Source organism: Nilaparvata lugens, chromosome 4, assembly GCF_014356525.2.
Source record: "Nilaparvata lugens isolate BPH chromosome 4, ASM1435652v1, whole genome shotgun sequence".
Classification (NCBI taxonomy): Eukaryota; Metazoa; Arthropoda; class Insecta; order Hemiptera; family Delphacidae; genus Nilaparvata; species Nilaparvata lugens.
Window position 1 is genome coordinate 6,860,261 of NC_052507.1, and position 27,242 is coordinate 6,887,502.

The 27,242-nt window shown below is 35.1% G+C and overlaps 1 protein-coding gene across 2 annotated transcripts in view; it reads right to left on the reverse strand.

The window, feature by feature from the left end:
* Nucleotides 1-14,843: 14,843 nt before the first annotated feature.
* Nucleotides 14,844-27,242, reverse strand: part of LOC111056285 (cholesterol 7-desaturase nvd) — a 66,196-nt gene continuing 53,797 nt past the window's right edge. The window contains exons 5-8 of one of the 2 annotated variants that reach the window (XM_039425631.1): nucleotides 25,835-26,013; nucleotides 21,703-21,951; nucleotides 18,886-19,056; nucleotides 14,844-15,351 (exon numbers count right to left, since the gene is read on the reverse strand). In XM_039425631.1, coding sequence (XP_039281565.1) covers nucleotides 15,190-15,351; nucleotides 18,886-19,056; nucleotides 21,703-21,951; nucleotides 25,835-26,013 — 761 coding nt within the window. In that variant the 3' untranslated portion in view covers nucleotides 14,844-15,189. The remainder of the gene's footprint in view (nucleotides 15,352-18,885; nucleotides 19,057-21,702; nucleotides 21,952-25,834; nucleotides 26,014-27,242) is intronic. The other variant, XM_022343630.2, reaches the window with a different exon arrangement.

A 27,242-nucleotide genomic window follows, 5' to 3' on the forward strand; every position in this document is an offset into this window, starting at 1 on the left:
ATCGAGGGCTCTGATTGGCTGAAAAGTTCGGAGTGAGGTGAGGCGAGCAGTTAGAACAAGCGGCACGGCGAATGGTTCGGAGTACGGTACGGCGAATGATTGACAGCTGATTTTTAACATTATAAAACATAATTATGCTCATGTTCGTTGAAAGGCAAGATGTTCGGAGGAATGCACGGTTTGCTGCGCGGTTCGAGTTTCGGTTCGGCATGTGTGGACGCACCTTTAGTTGTTACAGGACATTTATACAGATTACAGGCCAAAGCAACATAATAATCTATCTTCTTCTTCTTCTTCTTCTTCTTCTTCTTCTTCTTCTTCTTCTTCTTCTTCTTCGAGTTTCGGTTCGGCATGTGTGGACGCACCTTTAGTTGTTACAGGACATTTATACAGATCACAGGCCAAAGCAACATAATCTTCTTCTTCTTCTTCTTCTTCTTCTTCTACTTCTACTACCTATATCTAAAAGGCTAAGCCCCGACAAACTGAAATCACACCACATCCCAAACTACTAAGCCTAAAAAATTGAAATTTCGCAAATTGTTTATTGTAGCCTCAAAACATCCACTACAAAAGGATTTTCAGAAATCTGCCCCCCCCCTGAGGGAGCTGGGCCCCCCAAAATTTTCACTTTTTAACCGTTCATTGCACAGCAAAGTCATGAGGAACTTTTTCGTTCAGGTACGAAAAAAATCAGACCTATGCAGAAAAACAAAGTAAATACATTTTCAGCAAATTAGTAGATAGAAAAGAGAATAAAACTTGCATTGATATTTCCTTGAAGAAAAAATTTGAACTGTTATTAAACAGTGGAGAAAAAAAAATGTATCTATATAATTATAGGCTATACTATCAAACCAAAAATAATCAAAGTAATACATGTTATAATGAAGTGTGTTAAATAATATAAACTATTTATAAATGGATGTAGCAGACAAATTTTTAATATTCATATGGTATGGATCAATGTAAAACATTAATAATCGTTAAAGGACTAGTCACTCATCAATCATAAGCAAATGAGCATGCAATCTTTTCTTAAACAGGGAGAGAGACGTGGAAAACACAATGTGAGTTGGAAGGGCGTTCCACTCTCTGCTTGCTGTTGTGATGAAAGACGAATTGAATATGGATGTACGGTGATGAGGAATTTGAAGAGTGAACTGATGTGACCTGGTTTGACGAGCAGTATGAACGGATGATAACAAAGTGAATGAGTTACGCAGATAGCATGGTCCTTCATTTTTCACAATTATTTTATATACCAGAATCAGGAGGAAATATTTCCTTCGATTCTTGAGTTCCAGCCATTCCAGTTGCATAAAGTAAGGCGTTATATGCTCATCCCGCCTGGCATCGTAGATGTATCTTATTGCATAATTGAGGGATCTCTGCATCCTACCATTCAATTCATCTGTCAGGTCAACGTATACGGTTGAGCAATAATCAAGAAAGGGTATTATTAATGATCTGACCAATAGGATACGTGTGCTTTGAGGCAGGAAATGTTTCAGACGTTTGAGCTGGTGCATGCCTGCAAACACTCTGTTACATAAATGAGTGGTCTGCTCCTTCCAGCTAAGACTCTGGTCTAGATACAGTCCAAGAGTTCGCACACTCTTCAGGTAGGGAACAACATTTCCTGCAACAGTGATAGCCGGGAGTCTCTCCTGATCAAATCTGCTCAGAAGAGTTGGGAAGCCAAGAATGATGCTTTTCGTCTTTTGTGCATTGAGGATCAGCTGATGGGCATCAGTCCACTGCAGGAGTGACTCAATATTCTGGTTCATGGACTGAACTGCTTCTGAAATTCTTTCTTTTGAACAGTGAACGTAGATCATAAGATCATCAGCAAATAGGTGATAAGAACAGTTTGAGAAAACAGAGGAAACATTATTGATGAAAACAGAGAAGAGAAGGGGTCCCAACACAGAGCCCTGAGGAACACCTCTCAAAACTGGTCTCCAATTAGAGGAATCACCACAGCTACCAAATACTGCCTGAAATCTGTTGGACAAATATGAGGAGAACCATGCTACTGCAGAATCGGAGAAGTGGCAATGATACTTCAGCTTATGAATTAGCAAGGCATGAGAAACATTATCAAATGCCTTGCTCAAGTCGAACTGAATAAGTAACGTGAGTAATCTTTTATCCATAGCTGCACGTATGTCATCTGTTATGCGCAAGAGAGCAGTACATGTGCTATGATTTGGGCGGAAGCCAGACTGGAAAGATATTGAAAGATATTGACTTACCTGAGCATGCACAATTCTCTCCAGTGCCTTAGATATGGAACACAGAATATGGATGGGCCTGCAGTCTGCAGGAGCGATTGGATTAGTCGATTTAGGAATGGGTTTCACCATGGAGCATTTCCAAAGATCAGGAAATTTTCCTGTCTGAAGAGAGACATTGAATATGTGAGTGATAGAAGGTAAAATAACTGGTAACAATTTTTTATAAAATAAGCTTGGGATATTGTCAATTCCTTTAGAGTTTTTTGAGCAAGAACATATTATCTTTGACACCATAGATGGAGTAACATGTGAGAAATAGAATTTCTCTGCCGGCAAGTTATGATTGAACTGCATGATAAGATGGTCTGAAGCCAGTGGTGCGTTGGATGCATCTGGCTGATTTGAACTGAGAGTGAAGAAATCGTTCAGTTCATTAAGAGGTATATTGATTCTAGTATTAGATCTGGCTTTATGCGCTCCTAGTCTTCTGACATTATCCACAGAGTAGATGTTGAATTATTTTGATTAACTGCCTGTGATAGAAGCGAAGTTTTGCATTGCAACTCATAGATTTCACACGATTTCTCCAAGTTTTAAAGACCTCAAAGTCTATCTGGCTGCTGGTCCTTTTAAATACTCTTCTGGCTTTATCACGCTCATGTCTGGCAATCAGTATCTCTTCATTCATCCAGGGCACTGGTTTCCGCTTAGGATGCGCAGTACGCACAGGGGCATGCCTATCAAAAATGCTGTGAATCATATTATTGAATACTGCAACCTTATCATTGATGTCATCAATGAAACCTATAGTGTGCCATGGCATGTTGATAGCATCCTCAAGACATCTATCATCATTGAAATGTTTGAAGTCTCTATATAAATAGCTCACTGCAGACAACTCATCACATTTCAAGTTGTAGACTAAATAAATCATATCATGCATGGAGAAGCAAGGCATAGGTATCTGTCCAAAAGAAGAAACATAATCTTTATCACTCACCACCGCTAGATCTAGTAAAGTATGTGAATTGGGTAAGTGGTAAGTCGGGTCAACATTATTTACAATGTGGAAGTTGATAGAATCAAAGAGTGTCACGAGTTGCCTCCTTTCGAAGCTATCTCTCAATAGATTAGAGTTGAAATCACCAAGTAAGACAATATGTTGATAGCTATGCATTATCTGCAACAGAGAGTGCTCAAGGAGTGACAGTCGACCTGCTTTGGGTGGCCGGTATACAATCCCTACAAGAATTTTGTCTTCACAAGCTGTGATCTCTATGAAGATAAACTCCGGAGAGTTGGAGTAGGGTTGAGGAGAAGATAACACATGTTTGGGTGACAAAGAGGAGCGAACATACACGGCAACCCCACCTCTGTCCCTCCCGACTCTATCATTACGAAAAACGCAATACTCCGGAATGCTGAAAGAACAGGAATCCAGTGATGGTTTAAGCCAGGATTCACTAACACCTATTATATCAAAATTCAAAATAGTGGAAAATGTCTCCCTGAAATCATCGAAATGACCAGGTAAAGATTCAGCATTGATATGACAGAACCTGAGAGAAGACGAGTGACCATCTAGCAGTCGTGCTAACTCAGATACACTCACATCCATTAGTATGAAATGTAATGTACTAGTAATGTATAAATATATTATTATAGGAAGATATATGAAATCACAGTGTACCCTGACAATGGTCTTAAGTAATCTTAAACAGAGCAAATTTATTAAAAAATACAGAATGCGTGAAATCAATCAAGTAAAGATCAATATTTATTTCAAATAGTTGGGAAGGTAAATTAAAAATTTAAACGATAATCTCAATTTAATCGTAGGCGACGTCGTAATTGAGCCCCCTTTGATGTGAGATAACTACTGAACAACAGTGGGCTTAAGTAATCTTAAACAGAGCAAATTTATAAATATTACAGAATGCGTGAAATCAATCAAGTAATCCAATAAAAAAAATATTCTTATAAAATAAAATAATCGTATAAAATATTAATCTCAATAAAATATTAAGAATAAATCATTTCCATGATGAACTCACCAAGTAATCATGAAAAAAAAATTCTATAATGACCAATCATCATAATGATCAAACTACAATCATTCTTCTAATTGAGATCATAATTCAATGAATATTGAGATTACAAGGATACATGTTCACAGAGAAGCGGAAAAAATAAAAATTAACATTGCAATAATCATATTCAAAAGTACTGTCAGAGTTAGATTAAAGAACAGTGAAATCAAGTTCATAAGTATGGAAAATATATGGCTTCTATTAATTACTCGTCGAAAATTAGCTTCATGGAAATAAATAATTTCGAAAGGAAAATAAACAATAGTGAGAAAAAAAAATAATAATAATAAGAAGAAGAAAAATCATTTCAATGATAAACTCACCAAGTAATAATTATCAGTGCTTGGTAGGCAATGAAACTACGTACGGTACTTTACATATGACTATCACCGAGCTGATCCGAATTCGCATTATTATTAGGGCCATTAGAGAACTCAGAGAAGACTCTGTTGTTGTCTCTCCAAAAAACACGCCCATCACGACTCCAGACGTTCTTGAAACCCACTCTTCCACACATTTCCCGGAAAAACAAGTGACGCGTGAGATCTTCTTGCACTGAGAAACCGGTACCACTCAACTGACGCCTATTCGATATTATAGAACTTCGCTTTTGATAACTGATAAACTTGACGAGAATCTGCCGAGGTCTCGGCTCTTGGTTGTCACGCGGTTGAGCGAGGCGACCGACGCGGTGGCATCTGTCGATGTCAGCCGGCTGGATCGGAACGCCCAGCTTGTCGCTGAGTAGTTGCACCGTGGTCGCTGTCACATCCTCGTCACTCGCCTCAGGAACACCAGTGATGCGGATATTATTTCGCCGGGAATATTGAGCCAAACCGTCCAGTCGCATGTCTGAGCTCTCCTTGAGTTGAGCAAGCTCGGCGCGAAGGGCGTCCATCTCGCCATTAAGATCGACCAGCCTGTTCTCAGCCACCTGCAGACGGCCCCCAAGATCCTCCAAGACTCGAGCGCTGACAGTCTCCGAGAGGCGTGCAGCTAGTCGATCAACGAAGGCGTCGCTCGTCAACAGTTTTTCGAGAGCCGCCGCAAGTTGTTGTTCGGTTGCTAAGGAGACAGCAGAGCAGTCAGCTGTTGAGCAAGACGGAGAGCTATGAGGCCGGGCAGCATTCACTCTCTGTTGTTGTTGTTGTAGAATCTTTTTCTGTTTAGGCTGCTTTGCTGCCGGCGACTGCGCAACAGAGGTGGCCTTATCGTTTTCGGATTTCAGCCCTGTGTTTGCTCGTGTAACTGCTGGTGATGGAGACATAACGTTTTACGATTTACCGTGTTTGATAATAGAAAAAACAACAAAGTAACTAGATCAATCGATTCACAAAATACTATTACACTAGTAAGCAAAAATTCAATTCGATCCACTTAAGAAAACCCACGAAAAATTGACAAAAACTGGGAGCTCGATTTATAACACGCTAGCCTGACATTTCTCTTATCTATGAGAGGGAACTTTTCGAAAATTTTGATGTAAAATCACACTACAGCTCAAACTAATTGGCCTACAGGCTTAAAACTTTGCACAAATATTCTTCAAACATGCTAGACGCGCACTAAGAACTGATTTTGAGATATTTTGCCTCTAAGGGTTTCAAAGGATGAAAAAGGATCCTATTAAGTAAGCTTATGGTAAGGTGAACTCCATATGGAACTGAGATAATTGACACATGATATTCTAACATATATTGTAATCATTGGAAAGCTTAAAACAATTTCATCAATTAGCTGATCGAATTGATTTTGCGTTGATTGAGAGTGCGAGCTTACCACGTGTTTTACGTGGTAAACGTTCTACAGATTTATAGTATTCCTGGTGATTGATCCTGTCTTTTTCAGCGTTGTCTATTAATAATAAAGCTTAATTTACAACTAGCTTACCCAGCGAACTTCGCACCGCCAATGTATATCATGTTACACTTGGACTTTATTTGGTGAATCATGAAATTTATCTGACAATCAACATGTTCATCTCAATACGGACTTCCTATGTGCTTAGTCATGCAGCATTCATTATTCCGAAAACATATTATTCTTCTCAATCAATTGGTAGTAATATCTATCAGTAAAGTTTTCAATTAAAAAAAAGGCTATATCAGTGTTTCAAAGAAAAATATTCAATGTTTTCATAGCTGTAGATTGTCGATATATGGTCCAGGAAATATGCGATGTACGATGAATCACACAGAATTCCATATTCTTTCCATTTTAGGATGAATATAAGCTAAGCCAAATTCAAAAAATTGTAAATTATTCTTTCATTCTTCAGTAATTAATGAATGCAATATGAATACTATACATATATACTATACAATATATACTCTCTTTCATTAGGTGATAATTTTGTTCAACATTTTCCAGTTTCTCAATGATAGGGGAGTGATAATTATTTGTATAGGTCTTCTAAGGAACCATTATCAACAGCTGGTACCAATCAACTACACTTCAACTCCAAACTACCGTTTTAATACCAGTATACAATAATTTATGACATGGTGATATGTTTATTACAGCTGGTAACTTTAGATGCTAAATCATATTATCACAATATGATCTTGAATCATGATCATCTTTTTGTTCTTCAGTAGCCGCTCGGCCGAAAATTTCGAAAACATATGTCTGTAAAATGGATTAATAAATAACTATTATTAGCCCCCCTATTAAAATTTCTGTTCAGAAATCATCCCACAACATATTCCCAAAGTTTCATGCCGTTATGTCAAGTAGTTTTCAAGTCTACAGGGAACAAACAAACATACAAACAAACACACAAACAGACATTCATTTTTTATAAATAGATTTCCATTCGGCTCAAACAAAAGCCTCTCTAAATGAAGGTAGAATGATAAGGATTCAGTTTTTTGTTTTAACATTTTTTCAAATCACTTTCAAAAAGTTCATGTAGTACCTACTATTGTGTTTGAGACACTTCTGGCGCTATCATAGTTTCACCACTATTCTGTTCCACAGTCCTATCTCTTGCAGTCGTTAACTATATCTATAATAATTATATAAAGTAAAGAGCTGGCTTATGCACGTACGGGATAGGAAAATTATGTTTGACGCATCATCACGTCTGAACTACTGGACTAATTAACTTGAAATTTTGCTTATAGATTCTTAAATAACCAAGGATGGTTATAGGCCTATTCTCAATTCTTCAAAATTTCATTACATCAAGTTTTAAAATAGATCCTTGCGAAGCACGGGTTCTTGCTAGTAGAATCTATAAGGATTAAGTTATAACCATTTTGTTAATAACTTTGGTGTAAATTCAGCTTAAAGATGCATACCTCTTTAATGTCTTTGATTGAAACTATAGACCTTATACAAATACAGTAATAGACTGGCTTCTCCACACATCTGTGTAATCACTTGTCAGCTGATTTATGATAAATAATTCTATAGTCTGATTAATTTTTACTCTAATATTGGCCTATGAAGGGGAGGCTCCTTATTCCTTTTATATTATCCTTGAAAAGCAAAATTTCCAAAAACCTTGAATAAGCTATACGTCGAAGCGCAATTAAAAAAGTCAAATCTCGTGATAATTTATTACCGCGTTTCGCCATAAATGCACAACATATGAACAAGTTGAACATTTAAACACATTTAAACATTAAGAGAAATGCCAAACCTTCAACTTGAATCTTAAAAATGTATTATGTACTATGTTAAAGATGATAATGGAACCTTTGTGAGTGTAAAAAAAGTTACACCTTCACAATGGTCCTCCAAAAAATTATAATATAAATAACGCAAAAAACTTGTATGATAATGACTGATTACATGCATTCTACTATACAAAACTCTTCCACAAATCTGCAACGAGAGCCGGCAGCTTGAAAGTCAGTTATAAGTAACAAATTCAATGTCAATCGCATTGAAATTCATTTTGTGAGTTCTTTGCACATCAAGAAAAGGTTTTTGATGGTAAAAAACGTGAAAATTCAACACTAAATTACTTAAAATCCTTGTTAAATGTTGCCTTTACGAGAACTTGAGTAGGAAAAAGCTTAATGTGGTTGTAAAACGTCACGCTAGATGGCGCTGGCAGTAGACAATCTAATAGAATCTATAAGGTTAGCTGCATACCTCTTTAATGTCTTTGATTGAAACTATAGACCTTATACAAATACAGTAATAGACTGGCTTCTCCACACATCTGTGTAATCACTTGTCAGCTGATTTATGATGAATAATTTATTCTATAGTCTGATTTTTACTCTAATATTGGCGTATGAAGGAGGCTCCTTTTTCCTTTTATATTATCCTTGAAATGCAAAATTTCCAAAAACCTTGTATATACGTCGACGCGCAATTTAAAAAGGAACATACGTAGGTACCTGTCAAATTTCATGAAAATATATTACCGCGTTTCGCCGTAAATGCGCAACATATAAACATTTAAACATTAAGAGAAATGCCAAACCGTCGACTTGAATCTTAGACCTCACTTCGTTCGGTCAATTATACCTGTATTTGTACAGATGCAGTAACACAGTATACATACAGTACGGAAACTTGGCTATACCCTGACGCCAAAATCCGCCATCTTGTTAGAAAGCGCCGCATTGTAATAGTATTGATGGTAGGTTCGGATCACTTTAATGATCCGGATCAATATTGATCTCGTTCACTGCCACGAGCCAATCAGAAGACCAGGATTGGAACTTCCCAAGGTCACGTGACGTGTTTAGTATTGGGGTCATGTAAAAAGCATTGGTTAGATAGGCGTTTGATTACAAGTTTCCATTCTGTATCTATTCTGTGGCAGTAAGATACAGATATAATGACCATAGTTTCAGCTGATGGAAAGCAAACTGCGTGTGATTGTGCACTCAAGTCTGTACCTCAATTAATCTTCTTTGTTCTCCTGTATAGCGATTTTTAGCGTGCAGACCTATGTCGAAGCCACATCCAATGAAGTTCAGGATTTCGACTGTACAGAAGTATATCGGACATGTGAAACACTGCGTTAGTAGCCCTCAAGCCCTGCACACACACACATCGATTTTTGTTCGTATGATATTTTGCCGTCCCTATGAATTCTATCAGATTAAACGGAACTTGACAAACATCATCTGTTTGAAATCGTCTGCTTAATCTAATAGAATTTATACGGACGGAAAAATACCGTACGAACAGAAATCTATGTGTGTACTAAATCTATGGCTTTACTCATCTCAAATTATGTTTAAAAAACGCTGTTTCTGTTATCAATTCCGCTTCATTAAAATTTATTTATTTATTAGATAGAGCGAACAATACAATAGTCGGAAAATAAAAAACAGGCTATTGCCCAAAACTTCTTCAATTTCCTGATTTTGTCACAAATTGTCCAAATATTATGTAGGTTATGTTCACTTCAATTTCAACACCAAATCTTCAATCTTACTTGAAAAATTACTTGATCAATCATTAGTACAGCTGAAGATGTATTGGTTCCAACCAGGATCTCCTATATACCAAGTATATAAGAGGTCCTTTATACCAAGAATGTGGGAGATCCTGGTTTCAACACGAAATTGTAGTCCTGCAAGCTATTTTAGTAGAGTGGATTTGATTTGACAACAAAAATAGTCAGTGTTTTTCATTTATGGAGTTTTAGTTCCAAAACATCAATATGTATCCATCAAATCTTATAAAATAAGAGACAATTATTAGATTATAATTATTAATAAGAGACAATTACTGTTTATGCTTTTCTTTTTTCTTTATTTTATTGCGGATGATTCCCACGTGAGCTTTTTGCTTGTGCGTGGGTAATGAGAATTGGGAGGGTGAACAATGAGATGATCAAACGTCCATGCCTATTCGATGGGATTCGAACCCGTGACCAGGCAGCACTAGCAGACTGATAGATAGATATTACGTCTGGTTGGCCTCAGCGGCGTCAGACAAGTCAAAGTGCTAGCAAAAGCGAGACACCATTAATTTTTTATGAAATTTATATCTAGTATATAATTACTATTTGCCTTTGACTCTATTACAGTAATCAAAATAGTCCTTCAGACTTTAAAAGCACTCCTCCTTTAGAAATAATTTTAAACTTTGTTTAAACTCTTTTATCATTAATATTTTTTCCCGCAACCGAATTGGTAGTACTTGGTCAATCTTTCTACCAATATAACTGGGTTTTACTTCATACAAAGTCAATCTATGATATTCCGAGAAGGTACTCTTATGCCGTGTATTATATTCATGCGTCTTATTAATAGTCTGTAGTGAACACCTTCTAATATATACACACATTTCCAAAATATAGAGAGAGGGAATATTCCAGATAATGGAATAATAATTCCAAAATATAGAGAGAGACTGAAGGGTGCAACGCCTCAGTCAACTCAGTTATCTGACCGGCTAATAATATGCATATCAGAATTACATTAAATATATGCAGCATTATAATAAAATAAGTGGTTCTAAGGTTCTAGAGTAATGTGAAGATGATGCCAATGAAGAATACACATGATTAAATAATTATAAAAATATAAACGTTTATTCAACTAAGCTTATACAATAATTGACGAGTCTCTCACACTAATACACTAAAAAACCGACTAAATTCTAATTTTTAATTCGGGTAATGACTTTTAAGAGAATATGAATAGTTGAATAGGTAGTTAAACTGTGTCAGTACAACAATACATGGCTGCATTTATCATATAACGTGTTTCATTCAGGTGTTTAATGTGTTTAAACGAACAGTTGACATTAATTTCTCCGGTTAAACCGAGTAGGCCTATCTGCATACAGGCCTAAGAAAGGAATAAATGAATCTGGTTGACCCAAGCCTGGTTGCACAAAAACCAGTTATATTTAAATCATGATTAAATCCATGAGAACCAATGAGAGAAGGGTATTTTGAAAATAAGGCTCTTCTCTTTTGGAATTAATCACGGTTAAAATTTAATAGGATTTTGTGCAACCGGGCTTGGGTTTTCCAGATTCATTTATTCCTTTCTTAGGCCCGTATGCAGATAGGCCTACTCTGTTTAAAAGGAGTCAAGACTCAAATGTGTCATTTGGACAATAATGGATGTATTCTATTTAAATATGGATAGTTGAATAAGTTCTGAGTCAACTATGTCAGTACAATAATTGTCAAGTCACACTAATGAAAACTAGATTCTGATTTATAATCTGGGTAATAACTTAAAATAAGATAGCAATAGTTGAATCTCCAAGACTAAACTGTGTCATTTTGACAATAACATTGATGAAAATCACAAGATTCCAATTAAAAACTCGAGTAATGACTTCTAATTATATAAAAACATTCAACTATGCCAGTACAATAATTTGCAAGTCACACTAATGAAAACTAGATTCTAATTTATAAGCTGGGTGATACCTTAAAATAACATAACAATAGTTGAATCTTCTAGACTAAACTGTGTCATTTTGACAATAACATTGATGAAAATCACAAGATTCTTTATGTTAGATTTCGTCTCATATTTTAGCCAGTCTTATGGTCGTCCATCTTGTTTTTGTAGCATTTGAATCTACCGCTGCTACAGTCCGCAGACAACTTTCTCACGTGTCATGCGATCTCTGACGTCACGGTTTCATTGATCGCTTGATCGATAGTAGCGCTAGTTGTCGTCTGCTTCTTTCAATGTTTTCTAGTTTAATATTCGTCTATAAGTATTTTGAATTGTATTTTCATTATTTTTGAACCTCCTTTGGTATACTTCAACAGTCACTTCAACCTCAACACCTTCAGTTCGCTTAATATCGATTTTATATTTTCACTTCATTCGTTGAGTTTGTGCTCATGACTGCCGTGGACGTCATGTTTCCGCTATTGGGCAGTTCCTGTCTCTTCAACCAGTTTTTGGCAAGAAGACTCACTCTCTTTGTACAGTCATACGATGTAACATCTCAGTTTTTAACGCGTCCATCTTTGGAAAACTTTATCCATTTTCATCATTCATTATGTCCTAGTTTGTGTGCTTATTCAAGAACCATTCAACGCATTTTTCATCAGTGAACGTTTTTCAACCATATTTTCTATGAATTTAACTTACCTTTCGGGACTTTTCTACTAAGCGTCCTTTTTGCAAATCACGCCATGCTTTCTGCGTACAACGTTTTTCAATTATTCATCATATTATTATTATGAACTGTAAGTAATTTCAACATGAATTCCACATGAGCTTTCAACAATCCTCAATATGAACTTTTGATTTATTATTTATCACTTCAATTTTACTGAGCATCAGTACACATTTTTTAGCGGTCACATTCATTCTTCATGTATGCTCATAGGAGATACATTTTTCAACTTGGGAAGTCTTGTGCAAGTGCAGCTTACCTTATTCAACATTTCAACTCAGGAAATTTGCGCAAGTGCAGTTTGCCTTCATTGTCAACCGCTACTCATTTTTAGCTACTCAGTCTTAGCTACTCATCATTTATTTAGTCGAACTTTGTCAATCTCAATTCTTACTGATGCCAGTGATTTCATTCATCAAGAACATTTTATCTCGTTTTTTCAAATATTTATTCACTGCAATTACATCAACTTTAGGACATAACCTCAAACATTATTCTACTTAACTCATGGTGGAACTTTTTCCAATTAACATTCAACCAGTGAAACTCATTCAATTTGTGAAGTGCCCATTCGTCGTTATACTCATTATCAATTTAATATTGGAACAGTCTCAACTTTCAATATCTCAACGTATTCAAGTCAAGTTCTCTTCCGCATCGGTCATCGTTTATCAGGATATAATCAAGATATCTTCATCGTTCAACTTCTATTAGCCCAGCAGCTGTCTGCAACTACAATGTACTTGACAGGAGTCAAGTTTCATCCTCGGAATTTGAGTCACCGTAGGCCTATCACTTTGGCAACACATCATTAATTATTCAGGGAAGTCTTATTCTATTATTCACATTTTTGTACTTACCCTCTCAGAGGCACTGTGTTTACTGGTAGTCTTCATCCCATTCAATTTTGTTCCTGATTAACTTTTTATTCCTAAATAATAACTATTTAAATACTATCAATCATTCAATTTTTTTATCTTCTATTATTATTACTTATGTGTTCTACATATAGTAATATTCCCCATGTAACTTGACATGCGTTAAGCTGTCATTTCCCAGCCCGCTTATGTAATACAATATGCTGAGCTTCGTCTCCTTTCAATATTGTATTTGGTATTTTTCAACCTTTTCTATTTTTAATTATTAATCGAACCTTCAGTTCTGGACAGACTTTCTGCTCCTTCTGCTTACATTATAGCCAAGTTGCTATATTTGTCCTCTTTCAGTGTTACATAGTCAACAGCTTGAAAGCTTCAGGTACGATTGGATTCTACCTAAACTGAATTCCTAGTTTTCATTTTTTGTGAAATTAGGTAATTGTTCATATTCATATAATTTCTTTATTTTCATACCTTTAAGATTACTAAGAATTTTGCAGGACTTTTATCTAGGATTTTTGTCTCTCGACTGATTTTATTAGGCAGGTTAAGATTCTCATATATACTATCATTTTTCAAGTATTCTAAATTTTTATTCATTTTAAACATTGCTAAATTTTGTACGTTCAATTCAATCTTTACTCATTGTCATTATTATTCTATTATTAGTTTCAGCATCAATATACTCTTTGTGTATTTCAACATTAACATTGTTATCCCAACTTTATCTTTGTATTACTCAATCTTTTGCGCTCACAGAGGTAACATCATTTTGAAACATTGTATCAGTATTCTTAAACGTACTAGCAAAAAGTCTAGGTACAATAAACAACTTGAGTTCATTCCTAATTCTTTTTATTTTAATTACAACTACATTAATTTTAAGCATTCCAATAGTTACATTCAAATATCAGCCTTACATACGGATAATAAGAAACTTATTATCTATCATTCTTCAATTATTAGTCATCATTATTGCACTACCTTTGTGCATTCTACTTGTGCTCAGACGCACAGTAAACCAGAGGTATTTTTCGGATCTACACATTCAAGGTTTGTAAATCCGCTCATAGCAAATAATGAAAAGCTGTCAGTGCCTAGATCAGATATAGATCTCATCTACACACTTCCACACAGTCCACTACTTTGCAGATCGGCCTTACAACCCGGTCTACTGACAGTCAACACCAATCAAAAACTAGAGTTGAATGACTTCTAATTCAATAAATAGCATTATTATTATTAAACGAAAATCCAAATTAAATGCTTTAATTCATCCCGAAGACTTCTGCTACTGCAAATATTGACAACAGGATAAAAAGCTATAAACATAGGGGTGAAGGATTTAATTTGGATTTTTGTTTAATAATAATAATTAATTCATTAGCATTTGAATAATTGCAATATCTCAGTAATTTCCATCTATAAAAGCAGTTGAACATAGAAGATTCATTTGTGTCACTGGTTCACAGACTAAACTGTGTCATTTTGACAATAACATTGATGAAAATCACAAGATTCCAATTAAAAACTCGAGTAATGACTTCTAATTATATAAAAACAGTTAAACCTAGAAGACTCAACTGTCACTGGGTCAATAACTTATGAAAATTCCTTAATTCTAATATAAAATTCGAATTATGACCCCTAATAAAATAGGAACAGTTGAACATGAAAGATCCAACCGTAGAAGGAATAAGGTAGCTGTGGTGTCTTCACCAGTAAGTTAGGTGATACCACAGAAGAAAGAAGAATATTGGGTATTCTAAAATGTGTTCTCTCCTCCGTGGTGATACCATAGATAAAAGATCTTATGCTATCTTTTCTCTATGGAGATACTTACAAAAATTGATGAATAATAGTAAAATATGGGTAGTGAAAACAATTATTTAGGATTAAACTATTTCATCACCAATCAATGGCGTCTCGTCTAAAGGTGAATAAAGGACTGTGCTCGGAGTAGAACTGTCTGTACCAGCGTCTGTGGTTCTGAAGCATGGTTTCCTCTTTGGTGACTAGTGGTCGCTTCTTGTATTTCTTGTGGTTCCAGGCACCGATGTCTCTCTTGATCTGCAAATAAAACAGTATCTATTAAAATGTGGTTTCATTCGATAAACTCTACTAAATATTATTGTTATTGAAATCACATTGAAGTTTTACAGAATAAGTTTACAGACTTATTATACCGTGTAGTATTTTATTCATCATAAATACAGTATTTAAATTATTAGAATATGTGGAAACTGTGACTTTTTATAAAAATCAAAAATCTTTAAAAAACTAGTCACGAGCTATCTCAATAATTTTTTCTCAGAGTATTAGCTCTAGAGATTTAGAGAATTTTTTGGAAAGTATTTCCAATTTTTCTCCACAGATTTCGACAATTTTGAATACCACCACACTTGCACAGAATCTTCTTTGATAAAAACTTGATACATGAGATCAAGACGTTGATTGCCGTGGTCATCAGCATCATCAGCATCATTATCATCATCATCATCATCATCATCATCATCATCATCATCATCATCATCATCATCATCATCATCATCATCATCATCATCATCTCATCATCATCATCATCATCATCATCATCATCATCATCCTCATCATCATCATCATCACATCATCATCATCATCATCATATCATCATCATCATCATCATCATCATCATCATCATCATCATCATCATCATCATCATCATCATCATCATCATCATCCATCTTCTTCTTCGTCATCTTCTTCTTCTTCTTCTTCTTCTTCTTCTTCTTCTTCTTCTTCTTCTTCTTCTTCTTCTTCTTCTTCTTCTTCTTCTTCTTCTCTTCTCTTCTTCTTCTTCTCTTCTTCTTCTTCTTCTTCTTCTTCTTCTCTTCTTCTTCTTCTTCTTCTTCTTCTTCTTCTCTCTTCTTCTTCTTCTTCTTCTCTTCTTCTCTTCTTCTTCTTCTTCTCTTCTTCTTCTTCTTCTTCTTCTCTTCTTCTCTTCTTCTTCTTTCTTCTTCTTCTTCTTCTCTTCTTCTTCTTCTTCTCTTCTCTTCTTCTTCTTCTTCTTCTTCTTCTTCTTCTTCTTCTTCTTCTTCTTCTTCTTCTTCATCTTCTCCTTCTTTTTCTAGTTCAAGAAATCCTTTCTACAAAGGTTCCTCCACCGTAGGAGTTATTCCTCCTGCATTATATCCATGTTTACAATCATAATTCTGATATTGTTTTTAGTACGATTATGTAATATTTATCCACAATGACACACTAGAATATTGTTTAATGATATCACAAGTTTCTTGAAACGCCTATAAAAATCACACCATAGATGTTGAATCTAGTATTTAATTAGTGTAATTATTGTGTCAGGCACCTTCAATTTACATGGCTTTTTCTGTTAACTGAATAATACTAATGATAACTCAGAATGTGCTGCCCGCACAAAATGCTGTTTAATTGCTTTATTAATTTATATTTTTTATGTTCAATACTTTTTCTCTAGTAATTTTTGTTCAAAATTCTACAGTTTTTAAATTTATGTGTAATATCCAAGTATGACATATTTTCATTTGATTTTTCACTTATTTCATTCAATTTTTTTTTTCTTCTTCAACTTTGATTGAAGACCAAGCAATGCTGCACCCAATAATAAGGGTCTCTTTATACACTTATCTAGGCTACGCTTAAATATGTCCTATCTACCAATGTTCAATCCAAGTTACGAATCTGTCCCGTTCACATTCATAGCTTGAATTTAACATTGGGAGATAGGATGTGCTTTTAGTGTATGTAGTAGCTAAGTGTAAAGAAACCCTAACTTTTGAGTCAACTCATATATTGTTGATCTGACATTTTCCAGCCGTGTGTTGATGGAAAAGATATTGTTATATTCCCTTTTCAGTGTGTTGTCAACTATTTGTTGAACCTCCCCGATTCATGTACCGTACGGTAGTTGTTACATTGCAATATTATTATACCCCAACTCTTGAGTCAACTCATATTATTGACCTGACATTTTCCAGCCGTGTGTTGATGGAAAAGATATTATTATATTTCCTTTTCAGTGTGTAGACAATTATTTGTTGAATCTCCCCGATTTATGTACGGTAGTTACATTACAATATTATTTAATCATAAAATTCAAATTGCATTCAATCTTCTTTCTGATTAATAAATAATAAATATTACTTTGCAAAATTTGTTGAATAAAATTCAAATAAATCATGAATTCTCTGTCCAACGCAAGTGGACTGTATTTTAAGGGTGAAGAGAGTGGGAGATAATTATATAGAATGAGGGACAGAAAAATTTTCCTGATTTAATACTGGTGCACCCTTGTGCATGATCTTGCCTTGGCCAATAGCTTGTCATGCAAAGGGGTAGATATGGCACCTTTGGTAATTAAAATAAGACAGATTAGGTGAACAAACGTTGTCGACAAAATAGTTAAATATGAGTATAAAATTTAATGAACAAGGTCTATTATCCCTGCTACTACATGTCAAGTCTGAGGAAACAAATCTAACCAGAAACAAATTCATCCACACACACCATACAAGAAGCTATGCAAATTTGCATATACCACAAGTACGGTTATCAAAGACCTTAAGAAGCCATGTAAATGTAGGTTTGAGACTCTTCAATCACCTTTCTCAAGAAATAAGAAATTTCCCGTTTTTGAAGTTTAAAGATGCACTTTACAATTTTCTAGTCAAAAATCCCTTTTACAGCTTGAAAGAGTACTATGAGAAGTGAATAATTGAATGTATTATGACTTTTAAAAAATGAATACTTTGATTTTATCATGACTTATATTGTTAAGATGTAATTGAATATTATAACTATCTTGACAACGTCTCATGCAATCATGTGATTGTTCTTGGACAAATAAAAATATTCTATTCTATTCTATTACTAGAAGTAATAACAAGAAATGTGTCAGATGGAGTAGGCTACATATACTGTAATTTATTATTGTAAATCATAAGTGTAGAATATATTGTACTGTAACTTACATGAATGAATCATTTTAATCTAATCTAATTTTATTTTTTACAACCTATCAAATTCTTCTAAATCCATCTAACTTTCAAAGAATAGACATGAATATTTATAAGGCTCCACCAATTAATGTAGATACAAAACAATATTATTTTATAGTGATTCCAAATTGCATTTTTTCATATCATATTCAGTTCAATAATTATTATTTCAGTTTAAGTTATTTAAATTCGTTTGAAACTTGTAGGATATTATACAATAAATACATGTATATAAGCCAGTACCTTAATGTTGTAATCTGCATGAATAATTATTCAAACACTCATATCAATGTATTTTGAGATTTTTATATTTAAGTATTTTCCAGTTTGATTTCACATTACCCACATTTTATTTTTGAATTTTTTCTGTGTGGAATGAATTTGCATGTGAAGAATCTTAGTTTATAAGTACTAAGTCGTTGTTGTTTATCCATCTTGTTTTCATTGGAATTATTACTAGTGCATTCTTATAAAACTTGTTTTTCACTTTAAAGTTTTATAAGAATAAATCTAGGTAGTAATTATAAGTTGGTACCGTACTAAGTTAAATGAGTAGCATAATATTGTAGTTCTGGGAAAAATCACTCACCATGACATTCTCACCATACATGACGATAGCGGCATAAATCATGAGATGTGGCGGACAGTAGAACCTGTGAACTACTCTCTGCAGTAGAGGCTCCAGGGGGGTCACCTCCATCAACACCAGAATCGGACCGAAAGTGGTGTTCAGTTGCAGTTTCACATGAGTTGGTCCAATCTGTTAACAATAATAATCATTATCTCAATTCAATTCAAATTATTTTCTTCATAATTTTACAAAATTTTTAAATTTGTGGTTGTATGGTAAAGTGCTAATAGTTATAGCACAGGAGACAACGATATATTAGGATCATATACGTATCTTCTTCTTCTGGCTTTACAGCTCGATGTGAGCTTTAGCCTCTCTCACAAGAACCCTCCATACATCACGGTCACATGCCTTCCGTCTCCATGCTATTATCCTCATCTTCCGGAGCAGTGGCGTAACGTTTCCAAACCGGCCCCCCCGCAAAAAGATTCCGGGCCCCTCTTCTAAGATCGTACCACCTTTCTCCAGCCCCCTTCTCCCTTAATCCCAAGCATTGAACTCTAATGTGAACGTACATCTTTCATGAGTGAATTACATAGCTTAGTTGAAAAAATAAAACTTGTTCTCGATTGAATTCTACAATTCAAGTCAAGAATTATGATTCAAGCAACAAATATAGAATCCAACCTTTAGAGCTGGAACTAGAGTTAGTAAGTAGTATCTAGTCTTAAGATTCATGAATTATTAAAATAATAACGATAATAATTTATGAAAACCTTTAATTTGATGTCTCCTACAAGCCTCCAAGTTCTGCAATCACTGCTTTCTATAACCACACTGATAACATTGTTCTATTGCATATTTCTTCTTACACAATGGATGAAACCTGTCATCTTCCACAATAAAACTTTTGCTTTTTTATCAAAAGTTACTTCCATGATTATTTAATTTTTCTTTTTAAAAGTATGCAATATATAATTATCATTTCGGGCCCTAACCCGGGCCCTGACCCGGGCCCTCTAGACCGGGTACGGTAATTTTTTTTTCAGAAAACCTATATTAGCCTACATATTATCCAGGCCCTAGCCCGGGCCCCCCGCGCCGCGGGGGCAGCGGGGGTGTACGTTACGCCACTGTTCCGGAGATCATCACTGCTTCACTTCATATCTTCATTGGTTGCGTGGTTTCCCCTGACATCTTCTGCCCTCCATCCTGGCATTAATTCATTCAATAGTATGGTCCGACGCCAACATCTGCCTTGAAATTCTTTTTTTTTCTTTTCAGGAAATAAAATAATTAATAATCAGGTCTTAGACCCTCGTCTCCAAAACATAAAATATCAGTTTCAGGCCTAGCCTGAAAATAAAAATTTTCACTTCTTCCATAGTCACTCACAATTATTATATTCTTAGCTGCTTTAACCAGTCTACAGCTCTGTTTGTGGCTTCATGCAACTCTCTTAAGGTGCGTACAGACTTTCGCTCTGCTCCGCAACCGAACGTCACTCCAGCAGAGCGATTGATGATCGACCGGCGAGCAAGAGTGGTTCTCGGGGAACGCGAGAAGATCTAACATCTTCCGTAACGTTTATGATGGGTGCGTGGGCGGAGCGACTGTGGTTCGATGGTGGTACGAGGGCGGTACGAGGGAGGAGCGTGCTCGGTGCGGGGTGGAAGCGCGAATATGTGTACCCAGCTTTAGATCTCCCTCGAAAGAATGGATTGGACACTCAGCAGTTATGTGGCTCATGGTTTGTGTTTGGCCACACTCACACAAATCTGACTGCTGTAGGCTCCATCTCTTTTGCTCCTGAGCGCATCGACCTTTTCCCACAAGGATCCGATTGAGTGAGAGCACTCCACTCTTTCCTCTGGAGTTCAAATCCATTCACCCTTTCAGTTGGATCTTCAACTAGGAAGTTATTTGTGGGTGTATCTTGTGCCCACTTTGATCTCCACCTCTCTTTCATGTTACCACGCTCCATAATCATCGGGTACATCTTCCATGGAGGATTTATAGACTTGAGGGTAGTTTGTGGAAAGAGTGGGATGTCATCATACATCAGCGTTTTTGGATTGTGTCGGCACTTTTCCAATTCTCTCTCACTCTCTCTCTTTCTCTATCTATCTCTCTCTCTCTCTCTCCCTCTCTCTCTCTAGGTGCTCTTCTCTACGAAGCTGTGCTGGGCTAAAACTGGAAGCCATAGAACAGGAGTCGGTCTGCTAGCCAATCATTTATTGCGACTGAACCAGGGCAGCCAACCATACTTTGCTAGCCAATTATTTATTGCGACTGAACCAGGGCAGCCAACCATACTTTGCTAGCCAATCATTTATTGCGACTGAACCAGGGCAGCCAACCATACTTTGCTAGCCAATTATTTATTGCAACTGAACCAGGGCAGCCAACCATACTTTGATAGCCAATTATTTATTGCAACTGAACCAGGGCATCCAACCATACTTTGCTAGCCAATTATTTATTGCGACTGAACCAGGGCAGCCAACCATACTTTGCTAGCCAATTATTTATTGCAACTGAACCAGGGCAGCCAACCATACTTTGCTAGCCAATTATTTATTGCAACTGAACCAGGGCAGCCAACCATACTTTGCTAGCCAATTATTTATTGCGACTGAACCAGGGCAGCCAACCATACTTTGCTAGCCAATGATTTCTTGCGACTGAACCAGGGCAGCCAACCATTACTAGCCAATAATTTCTTGTGACTGAACCAGGGCAGCCAACCATACTATTCTATATATCCACACTATTTCTTGCAAATTCACCATCGTTAGCTTAATAAGGACTTGAGCCTAGAGTATATATATGTACCTGTTTTCCGTCGACATGAATGTGCATCAACTCCAGGGCTCCAAACAGCTGTACACAGTGCTCTATGGTGATGAGTCCCACATGTTGTTGTAGTTCGTTGGGTGTCCACTCGGCGCGCCACTTGTGCTTGAAGAACGATGTCAGCGCCATTTGTGGGCCGTTGAAGGAACCCGGTTTGCTGCCCGCCAACATCGACTGGCTATGGATGGCGTTCAGGTGCGCTGTGTCGGCTGCGTTCTCCGATATGTCCTGGCAAAAAATTACCACAAAATATAGAAACTGTAATAATATTAAAATATTCATAAATCATTGCCAGTTGTAATTAAGGTAGGGACGCCCAATAACACACCCCCAAAATTCAGCACCAGCGCTTAAATTAGTCTATAGACAACCCACAAAGGTTGTCAAATTGTGCACAGATAGCTTAGAAAGCTAAGCTCACCGTGTCCCTATGTGTGGGACTCAAAATTCCTAAACTTAGAGTCAACCATGCAGGGGCATTCAACATTGTCGGGCGTCCCCAATATGGATATGATATCAGATAATATATGATACTGTACCATGTAAAGCATGTAAAGCAATGTATACGGTATCCATGTAAAGCATTCGACACTGTCGTGCATCCCCAGCATATGCATGTAGGAGGCGTTCAGCATTGTCACGAGTCCATATCCTCAACAGTGGATAAATACCCACTAAACTGCATAGTGTCCCCAAACTTTGAGACTGGAATTCTCATAGAAAGAATCTTGCTTTAGTCTATATTGTATTACCTACTCATGTTCTAATTTATATTTGTATTATACACTTATGTTATTAATAAAACAAAATAAAACTTGTAGCACCCTTTATTTATTAAAAAACTTAAAATAGTTGAACAACTAGTTTCGGTTCTAAAACCATCTTCAGGTTCTAAAATAAATAAATAAAATTCAATAACTGTTTACTAATTGATATAAAACTGACATATGTTTAAATTCATATGACTAATTATTTATGGTAAAAGTTATTAAATTTAAATTTAAATTTATATTTTAAAATTTTTATTTTATTTATTCATTTTTAATTTTATCAAAAATAGGATTATTTAAGTCAAATTGGATTATATTTATTAAATTATTCCTATTCAATTTTTATAAAATTTTATAAAACAAGTTTTATTTTGTTTTATTAATTTAAAAGCAGCCCATTTCAATAAGTGTTTACTCATGTTATTGTACATAATTATATGTATTTTTCATTTTCTGGTAATAAATTAACTTCAACTCAATTCAATTTGTTTGTAATAATTTAATATAGAGAATTTAATACCGCATCAGTTTTAATATTACTGATTTGTTCCAGTTCTTTTTGATAGATATGTTATTGTATGAACGTATATTGTAAGCTATAGAAAATCATTCATGTGCATTATCAGAATTCTATTTATTTTTCAACTTTTCTCTTTCATATGAAGTTATCACAAATAGTTTCATTCCACAATTCCACTGTTAGGCACACACTAAAGTTGAATATAACAGTAGAGTTTCCACTTGAAATTTAACAAATTAAAGACTGGCAGTCTATTTTTTTATTTTTGAAACCTGAGGATGACAATAGATATAATAGAATTTTATTGGTCATAAAATATTCACATGAATACATGGACTTCGTCAATTTTTTAACACTAAAGTAACTCAAAACAAACACAAAAACACTAAGATCAGTCAGTATCAGTACAATACAATAAAATAACATGAATCACATAAAACGATTCCAATCTATTCTAAAATAGTCATGTACGGTATACAAACATTCATCAATAAATTAACACTGCTTTCAATATTTTTTTTAATTGTGTGCATGTGAGTACTTTTAAGTGGTCAGGCGTGGAGTTATATAATTATTTGATGGACGTGAAGTGTCAGTTTCTTTGTGATTTAGTGTGACTGTACAACGGAATTCTAAGTTTGTGTCTATTGCTTGTATTTTAACGATGGAAGCTATTAGAATCATACCGACTTATTCATGCCTTGTACATAACATAATATGTTTGAGACGTATAACGACGGCAGCGTCAAGATACCTAGGTGAATGAAATAAGCTCTACAATGTGCATTATATGGTAGCTGGTATATTACCTGCATATTGCCTTCTTTCGAAGGACAAAAATTGATTTGGCGCTCACACTGTCTGCCCAAAGCATTATTTCATAAGAAAGGAGACTCTGGATCCATTCGATAGATCTCATTGTGAAAGTAAGTTTGAACACAAAAGCATCGAGTGAATAAACATAGACTAAACTAAATAAATAATGTTAATTTTATAGTCTATGAACAAAGTTAAAAAATAAACTGCTAGTCCTCAATTTATTAGATTTAAAGTGAACTATAATCATCGCAGTTTAAGATAGAATCCAAAATTGATGAAAATAGCTTGAATAGCAATGTTCTTGCTAGAATTGTATTCGACCGGTGATCAATCTATATTCTATCTGTTCTATTCTATCGAATTTATTTCAATCATTCTCTGATGATTCAATTATAAAACTCATGGTTTATTTTATTACCGCATGAAGCTGGATTCGCACACAGCAGTGACAATGAACAGTGAAAATATAATCCCAATGCGTTCTAATGGTATTGTTCATACTCAGTCGACTAAGATGAGTGGAAATAGTCCAATAAGAACTCGTGGGAATCATATTTTCACTGCTCACTGTCACTCTTGTGTGCGAATCCAGCTTGACTATGATTCCATGAATCAATTATGTTATTTTTTATAAATAAAGATCTCATTGTCATACTGTCCACTCAATAAGAGATTTAAAAATCTACGTTGTAAAAATAAAAAATCTGGTGTGGTACACTCACACAACTTTCCTTGCACATTGAACTATAAGCCTCATTATCAAACGAGAATAATTCAGGGGAATAACGACGATTGACGGCAACATATTTTGCAACTACGATCAGACTAGGTACTGTATAATATGTGTATATACAATTGTTTTCAGAGTACTTTTTCCTTCATGTAGATTGTGAAATTCGATGATTTTTTTTTAAATTCGTCAAAACAGCTGTTCTACAGATGAAATATCTTGACTATGACTGTGTTCTTTTCATAAACTGCTCTACCTCATGAACGAGAAGGAGGTTACCAAGTCCATTTCTCAAGGATTGGGTGGACCCCCCATTAGTACCCCAGGAGAAAGACTCATGTCAGTTGATAGAGCTAATAAATAACTATACAGGGTATGGAATTGAAAAAAATCGTTAGAACCATTTTTGAGAAAATCGTGAAAAACATAGTTTTTTAGTAACTGTCATTTTTCTCAAGAATATTACGGAGCTCCTGCAATTTTCTCAGAAATGAGACTCTTGTCAGTTGATAGGGCTTATCAATATCTATCCTTGGTATAAATTTGAAGAAAATCTTTGGAGCCGTTTTCGAGAAAACCGTGAAAAACATGGCTTTTTAGTCATTATCCGCCATTTTTCTGAAGAATATTACGGAGCTCCTGAATTTTTTCCAGAAATGAGACTTATACCAGTTGATAGGGCTTATGAATAGCTATCCATGGTATAAATTTGAAGAAAATCGTTAGAGCCATTTTCGAGAAAAACGTGAAAAACATGGTTTTTTAATAATTATCCGCCATTTTTTCCGCCATCTTGAATTGAATTTTATTGAATTTCTTATTATCGGGTCCTCATGGTATAAGGACCTTAAGTTTAAAATTTCAAGTCAATCGGTTAATTAGGAATGGAGTTATCGTGTTCACAGACATACACACACACACACACACATACACACACACACACACACACATGCACACACACAGACCAATACCCAAAAATCATGTTTTTGGACTCAGGGGACCTTGAAACGTATAGAAAACTTGAAATTGGGGTACCTTAATTTTTTTTGGAAAGCAATACTTTCCTTACCTATGGTAAAAGGGCAAGGAAAGTAAAAAGAACTAAAAATTTTGTGAAGTGACACAATTCACTACAAGACTCCAATTTCGGACAATGTGTAACATTATCTAAATTTGGGAGAGGAATCGCACAAGGATAGCCTACCTTATTTTCTCTCTCCCTATCATTTTGATGATGTACTTATTGTATCAATCAATAAAAGATATATTTACCTCAACATGAGAGTTGACAATGAACTCATTGCGCCCGCGGAACCACCATTCTCCGCTCTTGATCTGAGGAACCTCTTCCACTTGCCAGAGTGGATCACAGCCCTCAGCATGGTACCAAACGTAGATGAAGTCGTTAGCCTCGCAAGAGAACCATTTCTTCACCTTGGCTACGTTCAGCGCTGTCAAAAAGAAAAGGATAACAATTTAAATACAGTATAGTATAATAGTTCAAAATGACGTAGGCTACGTTACTCCTCTATGTATTTTGTGTATGTATTTTTATGTATTACTCCTCTATATCAATTGAAACATTTACAATATTCCCATTAATAAATGAATCCTTAGTTTAATTAATGAAATCAACGTTTTGGTAGAGAGTTAGTGGGGAGGATATTTTCAATATTCTTTCCGAAGAATGGTCATTGATATGTCCAAAGCTCCGCCAATTTATGTAGATTCATAAAAACATAATTATCTATAGTTATTATATTACAAATTGCTTTTTCATATCATATACAGTTCAATAATTATTTTCTTAGTCTATATTATGTAAATTCATCTATAATTTTGCTGTATTGTAAGTGTATAAGCCAGTATATATTGTAATCTACATAAATAAAGTACTCAATCAATCAATCAATATTTTGAGTAAGTTTAAAACCTGAATTCTCATCCCATTGAATCAGCAAAATGAAAAGTCACAAAAAACAAAATGATTCAGTATTCTCACTCTAGATATATAGTGAGGTACACGTTATAATGGCAGTGTTTAATTAGCAATTGTATTGCTATCCTTGTCTATCATTCAACAAAGCGGATAGCGCTATCTCTTTCTCGCTTTGCTCTGTTGCCAGATTGTTTTTTTAACAATGTAGAAATATAATTAATTAACAAAATATTCAATCTCGATTATGAAAATTCATTATGAAATCATTGAAAAGTAATTTATTGCTTGATAAAATATAATTGATTATTTTAAACGAGAATGAACAGTTAATATTACATCAATAAACCGATATCAGTTGCCCTCCATAGAAGGCTTTGACAAGACAGTGGATCGGCAACGTTGTTCTAATATCTTTCTCCACTGCCATTATAAAGTGGACCTCACTATAGATCTAGAATGAGGATACTGTATCATTTTGATTTTTTGTGACTTTTCCATTTTGCTGACTAATGGGATGAGTTTTCAGGTTTTAAACTCATTGTCTCAAGTATATAGAGGAGTAACTACGTCATTTTGAACGGTTTAATTTAATTCCATGATTGAACACCTAGAACATTCCCAGTAGTCAAGCAAGATTCCAATTAGAAAAAAATATTATTGCGGACGATGCCCACATGAGTCGTTTGCTTATGCGTGAGCCTGTAATGAAAAGTGAGAGGATGGTTTCATGAGATGATCAAA